The sequence below is a fragment of the Mytilus trossulus genome, chromosome 8, assembly GCF_036588685.1.
Source record: "Mytilus trossulus isolate FHL-02 chromosome 8, PNRI_Mtr1.1.1.hap1, whole genome shotgun sequence".
Taxonomy (NCBI): Eukaryota; Metazoa; Mollusca; class Bivalvia; order Mytilida; family Mytilidae; genus Mytilus; species Mytilus trossulus.
In genome coordinates this window covers 61,045,884-61,054,487 of record NC_086380.1, presented here as the reverse complement: position 1 = coordinate 61,054,487, position 8,604 = coordinate 61,045,884, and the positions used below count along the sequence as shown (strand labels likewise).

The 8,604-nt window shown below is 33.0% G+C and overlaps 1 protein-coding gene across 1 annotated transcript; it reads left to right on the top strand.

Moving 5' to 3' along the window:
• The first annotated feature begins 239 nt into the window (after nt 1-239).
• On the top strand, nt 240-7,936 carry LOC134727842 (fibrinogen-like protein 1). Its single transcript, XM_063592235.1, has 5 exons — nt 240-480; nt 1,374-1,765; nt 3,599-3,695; nt 6,836-7,000; nt 7,671-7,936. Exons 1-5 carry the CDS (start codon nt 240-242, stop codon nt 7,934-7,936), a joined length of 1,161 nt encoding a protein of 386 aa, XP_063448305.1.
• Nucleotides 7,937-8,604: the final 668 nt, after the last annotated feature.

Here is an 8,604-nt window from a genome sequence, read left to right as displayed (position 1 = left end):
TATATATTTTTATTTGAGTCAAAATATTGCAATACACTATCGAACTACAAATTAATTGGTAAAAAACATCATCAATATCATCACAATTTTCAATCGTGATTTTTTGTTACTATCACGAAAAAAATATTGACTAAACAAATGTGATATTTAATATTCAACTTCATCCAGTCAAGTCCAGCATCATGGTTCATGTTTTAAGGTTATACATTTACGGTGTAATATTCACACTTTCCTACGGAATGGATATCAAAATTCAACGTTTTGTAGCAGACCAGGCTTTAAAGATTTGTTTTTCAAACTATTCATCTGTTGAAGTCCGAAAAGTGAAATCTGGTGTAATATGTGCCGCGTTGTGTGTGCATCAACAATCATGTTGTTCTTCTGGTTTTGATAAACAAACTGGAGAATGTTTTCTAGACCATGCTTGTTTCCCTGAATGTGTCCCATCACAGAATGCAACGTTCGTAAAAAAAGTAACATGTAAGTAAACACGGAATTCTGAAATAAGTTTTACCTAAAAGACACCAATTATTCGATTGTTCGTTACGTTGGCATATATTTCAATGAAATGTATTTTATGTTACATTTCGAAATACATCGTAAACAGATTAAGAATTTAACAACAAAGAAGGGTCTAATTAAAAATGTGCAAATTTAAAACTCCTAACTATGTCATAAGTATCTTTGCATCCTTCGACAATGTGACATAGCCAACAGAACTCTAAAAAAAAATGGTCACCAAGTTGAGACTGAAGCATCACAATGAAATACATGTAAGCTGTTTCACTGCATTTTATTTTACGCAATTATCAAATCGAAAGTTAGAAAAATCCAAATTTGAAAATTGGTGTCGAAAAATAGAACACGACATTATCAGATAAATTGTGTTTCCTGACTAAACATCGCAGATAGAAAACAATACATTTTGAATAGAGTGTAAAAATGAAAAAAACACCAAGCACAAACTGTAACTATAATAAATATGTTTTATGCAAGCTTAATTCTCTATGATAAAATTTAAGGAGACGCTGGATAAACTATACTTATACTTCTTTATTTTACATTTCTGTCATTGAAGCATTGTCTTTTTATTGTGGTTTGCATATTTACCTGCGCACGTTTGTGTATATATTATAATATATACACATGACAATAAGAGAACCATTTTCAAAAGTCTTTCAGAATGATGGAGGTTTTCAAAATTACTCACTGAACAACAACACATTTTAATCAAATAGAAAAAAAAACCTGTTATTTAGAAGCTCACATCGGACAGAAGTATGTGACATGTAGACTGTCTCTGAGTAAGGATTTTTTTTAAGAGTTAATTCTGCATCAATATCATAATTTCACGTTCTTGTGTTAAATCATAGATAAAACTGAAGATTACGAAACAACAGTCTCTGAATGTACAAGCGAAAAGACAACAAAGATTGCCATATCGAGCGAAAGAGCCACCCACAGTGTCACAACAAGCGAACGAACAACAAACCATGGCACAACAATGGAGAAATTAACAAGACAAACACCAACAAGCAACGGACTTGACATGACGAGCGAAAGAACCAGCCTCAGTGTCACAACAAGCGGACGGACAACAAACCATGGCACAACAATGGAAAAACTAACAAGCCAAAAGCCAACAAGCAACGGACCTGACTGTAGCGGTGTTTCTGTTGGAAGTTCTAGTGGTGTTTACACTATATATGTTGACTATCAATCTCTCGATGTATACTGCGAAATGGCAGGTTCTGATCAATGGACGGTAATACATTTTAAATTTTAAAGATTCATTATCAAATCGTGAATACCAATGCTTTTTATGCTTTAAAATAACTTGTATATATATATATCAATGAAACAGTAATTGTTTCCTCCTAGATATCTTTTGACATAATGACATATTATTTGCAAATAACTTTGGAAAATGGCCATTCGTAGTGTAATGTGTCAATATAAAATTGATGATGACTTGTCTTATGTCTCTGTATTACAAAATGACGATACTTACATCATAATGAGGTTTAGCTAGCTATAAAACCAGGTTAAATCCACCATCATGTAACACAATTTATGTTCCTATAGTCAACTTTCCATTTCTGTGTAGCAACATCCCAGCGGCACCAGCATATGGATTATATGTGTCTCCATTGATACGTTACGCAAGAGCTAGCTCAAAATACGTTGATTTTGTTGAACGAGGAATACTTCTTTCTCAAAAGTTGCTAATAAAATCAACGGTACCAATTTTGTTGCACCAGATGCGCATTTCGACAATTCATGTCTCTTCAGTGAGGCTCGTGGCCAAAATATTTGAAATCCAAAGCATATATAAAAGATGAAGAGCTATAATCCAAAAGGTCCAAAAAGTATAACCAAATTTGTGAAAGGAATCAGAGCTTTGCATGAGGGAGATACATTCCTTAATTTACAATAATTTCTAATATTTTGTAACAGCAAATTTTAATAACACAAAAAATCCGTATTTTCATGCCAGTACCGAAGTACTGGCTACTGGGCTGGTGATACCCTCGGGGACTAATAGTCCACCAGCAGAGGCATCGACCCAGTGGTAGCTAAGACAGGGCTATGAATCAATCAAATTAAGGTCATCACTCAAGAAATTTTACGGTCGCCGTCATGAGCTGATTGGCCATTATGACAAAAGTGTGTCAGAAATCATATCTGATATTCTTCTTCAGTCATTAACTTCCCCCATTACCGGACTGAACAAAGAAATAACACGACGGGTGCCGTATACGGTGCAAGAAATGCGAACCCTTCCGGAGCACCTGATTTCACTCCCGGTTTTTTATTTGAGTTCGTGTTGTTTCTTATTTATTATTTGTAACTGTTGATGTAAATGTCTTTCGGTTTTACGAGTCTTTGTTTACTCCTTGGTTTTGATTGTTATTGTCTTCTACAAAAGAACATGTCTGTACGAAGTCAGGAATATGACAGTTGTTAATCACGAAAAAATATTTATTCTAATAATTGAAGAAATTCTAAATTTTTGAAAGGAGAAATTTTACGAAGAGCTTGAATTTGTTCTACTATTTTAGAGTTTAGTGAAATAAGTCCAATGTTTTTATAATTTGCAGTTTTTAGCACTTCTTACTTTGGCTTCTATCCCTGATCTCAAGACTTTTTGTAACTAGTTATTCAATATCAACCATGATCCATGACATTCCAAAAAATGTTGATCGAAGGGTGCCTGAAAGTATCACGGTCCGAAAAAAATGCCCTAAAATTACTATTACCATGGATTATTTTACCCAGCATTAATTAAGTCTTTTAAAATCTCCTTTTTCAACGTATGCCTATCACGAAGTTATATTGTTTACTTGCCATTTTTAATGCACATGCAGCTTGTGGATCAAAATCAAAATTTTAATGGTTTGATTGATTCTTTGTATTTTATTAACCTTTTTAATTTGATATTGCATTTATGAACTAAAGTATGGATACTAGGTGCACATAATAAATAACAAAACAAGTACCAATAATTATAAGCTATTCAATATATAAAATAAATTATACAATGCCTACAAATATGTGCGATAAATTTGCATTTTTTTTTCAATGTTTGAATGTAAAGGTGTTTCAAAGAAGAATAGATGGTTCAACAGATTTCTACAGAACTTGGCAGGAGTATAAACAGGGATTTGGGAATTTGAATGCGGAATTCTGGTTAGGTAAGTATTTAGACAAAGACCGGACCAAAAAATTATGTAATGTTTTTTTTTTCAATCAATGATCCTATTGTGTGGTTTACATTACGATACGATATAAACAGTGAACACACATGAGTTGTAAGTTGTTGCTTAATAGACATTTTAAGTTCCTTGGTATAAATTAACAAGCCAACTGATCAAAAAGAAAATAATGAGTGTTTGTTTCTAAAATATTATTTCTTATATATATTGAATTGATTAATGAAAACACTTTTTGAAACGTATTAAAAGTATGATTGCATTTGAATTTCAAATGGTCTACTGGCAATTTTTTCATCTCTTGAAAAATTAATTATGAAATTCACCTCAAACGAATGTATACGTGAAATTAAGAGCATTTTTTTCATTACTTTTACCCATCAAAATGTATTTTTCTTGTTTTAGATTAAATTTTATTTGAATAAACTATGTTTTGAGAATTTCTGTAAATATGTGTAAAATAAATCATTTGATTTTCATGTAAAATTCGTGTGAAACTCATTTGGAATCAGTTAGTGTAAATTCACATATAAGCGCGTTTGAGATAACATTCCTTTGAATGAAATTTCCATGTGCAGACTATGATAAAATATGTTACTTTCATGTTTTCCTAAACAAGAAAGCTAGTTCCGCTTTTAGCTAATACGACAACGGATGTTGAATGTGTAGACATGCACAAACATATTGGCACAACCAACGGTAATATAGAGCATTCAAATAGATGTTTAAAACCAACATTGTGCTGAAAGTGAACAGTTCTATATAATTTATAATTTTGATATCAGTTTTTTTTGGGAAATACTTTGAACGACAAAAGTCTTCCTCTTTTACGTTTACATTTTCTGATGTCAGACACGCGAAGCAATGCATGTGGTTTTTAAATTTTATTGGTGCTTTTTGTGTTGTTGGATATGTGATTGTTTTTGAGATTGTGGCACAATGATGATTGCTGTACCCATATTGTCACTATTTTGCCTATTGTGTCTGCTTTGTTCGCGCATCGTTGTAAATATAACGGAATTTGATGCGACTGTCATACGAGTGAGACGTTTAGCGCTATAAAACCAGGTTCAATCCACCATTTTCTATATTTAAATATGCCTGTATCAAGTCAGGAATATGACCCGTTGTTGTCCGTTCCTTTGATGTGTTTTATTATTTGATTTTACCATTTCATTGGGGACTTTCCGTTTTGAGTTTTCCTCAGAGTTCGTTGTTTTTGTGATTTTACTTTTTTCCTTGCGCTGAGACGATTATCATTTTTTCATTTATATGATTTAGGAAATCAGCTTTTATCGAATCTTTTGATTTTTTGTTGAAACATGTTCTTAATACCCCGATCAATATAACAAATTAAACATGTTTGGTTTTGGAGTGTTAGTAACCTAATGCCATAATTTTACTTATCGAGGAAGAATAAACCATTAGTCAGCACTTCGGTGTTGACGTGAATATCAATTGTATGGTAATCTTTATAAATCAAATATTTGCAAAAAGTATAAATAATATTAACTACTAAGGATCTTTTTATCCAAGGCATAGATTATCTTGTTTTTGGCACAAGTTTTGGGAATTTTTGGGTCATCAATGTTCTTCGACTTTATACTTGTTTGACTTTCTAACTATTTTGATCTGAGTGTCACTGTTTATTCGTATGAAGACGACACGCGCGTCTTTCGTATCAAATCATAAGCCTGGCACCTTTGATAACTAATTGCATAGAAAAATATACCTCATTTACCTGTCTATAATATTATTGTAAATGGCGGATTTTAGTTCAAGGTTATTGTTGTTTTCTCAAAATGTTTAACATTTCACAGTGGTACAATACTGTTACCTTAATTATTCATCCCTTGTTTTATTGATTTTGTATTTACATTGTTTAATAGATAAAATGTTTATATTCAGGGGTATTTTCACTTGTGTTTTATGTCTTTTGATAGAGTTAAGCCATTCCAATAGACAACTTTCGAGTTCGATGCATTTCCGTCAAAGACTTAGGTTTTAGTGAACAGCATGCATGTATTTATGGGCATCGTCACTTCCGTTTTCATGTTGAGCGAGTGGTTGTAAAACTATGATGCTATATTGCACGAATTATTCGGCAAAAAGAATTATCCTAACTGCTTTTGAGCACTGCTGTCATTAGGGGATTGTGATTATGTACCTACACAACAAATAGTATGTCTAGTTTATCCTGCACAATGACGACCACTACGGCGCTTGATGAACCTAAATAATGCAAGAACACAGGCGATCCACTCTATTTGGTAAATGACGTCATAATAAAGGCGCGCTTAGAAGACGAGTTTTATTTCTGGTGAAGGACAATCTCGAAAGTGGTCTATTTATAATGTGTCTTTCTTTTTTGTGATGTTGCGCTATTGTTTTAGAAAAGGGTCAATGTTTGTACCTATTAAAACGTTTAAATCCGCTACAATTGTTTGCACCTGTGTTTAATCAGGAATCTGATGTTCAGTAGTTGTCGTTTGTTTATGTGATTCATAGATATAGGAAGATGTGGTGTGAGTGCCAATGAGACAACTCTCCATTCAAATAACAATTTAAAAAGTAAACCATTATAGGTTAAAGTACGGCCTTCAACACGGAGCCTTGTCTCGCACCGAACAACAAGCTATAAAGGGCCCCAAAATTACTAGTGTAATATATAAACAAAACGAGAAACGAGAAACACGTATATATTACATAAACAAACGACAACTTCTGTACATCAGATTCCTGACTTAGGACAGGTGCAAACATTTGCAGCGAGATTAAACGTTTTAATGGATCCAAACCTACTCCCTTTTTCTGAAACAATAGCATAACATCACGACATAGAAAAACATACGATAAAATATCAATTGGCAGACTTAACTCAATCAATCATACTTGTTTCTCGTGTGTTATATACTAGATTGTTGATTATTGCGTTTGAATGGTTAAACCACCTATTCTATGTTGCAACACATTTACATTCAAATTTTGAAAAATACTATACTATATTTTGGTCTTGTCTGATAAGATAAACGATGGAAGTAATATATATATTTCTCGAGGGTTCTATGCACACATGCCGTTCTTATTTTGTACGTTTATGTCATTTTGTTTTGTATTTGCAGGGAATGAAAATTTACATAAGATCTTATCTACAGGGAAATACAAACTACGAGTTGATCTAGAAGACTGGAACGGTGAAATGCGGTATGCTGAATATGATACGTTTGATGTAGGCAGTGAAGATACAAACTACGAAATCACTATTGCAAATTATAATGGAAATGCTGGTAAATATTGTTATCATGTCTTTCATTTGGCTTTTGCTGTTATCAGATCACATCGTGACGTCATTTTCACTGAAGAGTCTTCTAAAGACGAAACGCAAGTCGGGCGTATTTAATTGTAAGCCTGATACATTTAATAACTATTGCTTTCGCACACCAAACGGATTCTAAAAGTTGATTAACTTGTTCTTCTCATTGATAGCGTTTGATTGTGATAGTCTTTATGGACTTCCCATCTTTGAATTTGAGCTCGGCATCTTTCAGTGATCGTAATACTTTATCCTTTAAACAAACCAACAGTTCATATGTGTTGTCGAATAAGACATACATATAAATACATTTCACAGACACACCACTAGATTAAATATCCATCTAGATAACACAACTGAAAAAACTACAAAAGACAGAGCTATTAAAATATCACGGAGCTAGGTTTAGAAATACACACACCGACATCAAAAGGAGTAAGACCGGGTACGATGTGTTTTAAATTGAGGTACAAGGGGACAAAACTTACAATCTCGGTGCTATCAGGATAGCGATTGATGCAGATGAACTATTTAGACTGGTTTGCCAACAAGGCCCTCAAATGTTTAAACGTTCCTTGTGAAGTAAAATTAAGAAAGAGTATTATATCTGTTAAGGTTTATTTTACTGTACTTCGATATTACAGGCGACAGTCTTACTGCAGCAGATATATCATACCCACCAAATGGATATGGGTTCTCAACATGGGATAGAGACAACGATAGACCATCCTTTCTTAATTGTGGAGAACTAGAACAAGCTGGCTGGTGGTTCAATTGGTGTACTGAGGGCAATCTAAATGGGAAGTATTACAATGGTGGAGTAATTAAGGGTGACGGGATATACTGGACAGCCTGGAAACTGTCGGAATATTCTCTCAGGAATGTTTCGATGAAAATAAAACAAGTTTGAACATGTGTATATGTGTATATGTGACTGATTGAGAATACTATATACTAATTTTGCATATAAATCAATGATACACAAAGTACTGAGTTCTTTTGAAAGAAACGTTGACCTTTTTTTTATAAATTTCTTTTACGTAGTTGACATATTTAATGTTAAGACCTTAAGTATTATTCTGATTATTTTATTAGGTCTTTCCACTTTTCTCTGGAAAGACCTTATGTATTTGTAATTTTGCTCTTGGGATAAATATCTCTTTGGCAATATGTCGCTTAGAACTTTCCCTATTCACTGATTATCGTGTGACTGCATCTCCTTCATAACAAAACAAAATATATCGACAACATTATTAATTGTTTGTTCCATCCGCCGGAATTTTTGGCTAAACTGGATCGAAGCGATTCGATGAAATTATATAGGAGTTATTTACCTTCACCAAATAAATTTGTCAGTATGTTTTTTTAAACTCATAAACCGTTTACTCGAATCTTTTGATATGAGGTCCCTAGGTCCTAGCTTAGAACATGGGGTCAAGGTTAAAGGTCAAGTTCTCAATTGTTTTTGGCATTTTTGCAACACTTTTAAAGATATCTATAAAATAACAAGCGTAAACTGTTTGCTTTATTGTAATAAAGATTTGTAACATTTAGTCTCATAAAATCTGATGGCATCTT

Excerpts from the sequence above, each read along its gene's own strand:
- LOC134727842 (XM_063592235.1), top strand. The coding sequence starts at position 240 with ATGGATATCAAAATTCAACGTTTTGTAGCAGACCAGGCTTTAAAGATT. Across the intron at positions 481-1,373 it reads GTTCGTAAAAAAAGTAACAT|ATAAAACTGAAGATTACGAA; the intron begins GTAAGTAAACAC and ends GTTAAATCATAG. Across the intron at positions 1,766-3,598 it reads CAGGTTCTGATCAATGGACG|GTGTTTCAAAGAAGAATAGA; the intron begins GTAATACATTTT and ends TTGAATGTAAAG.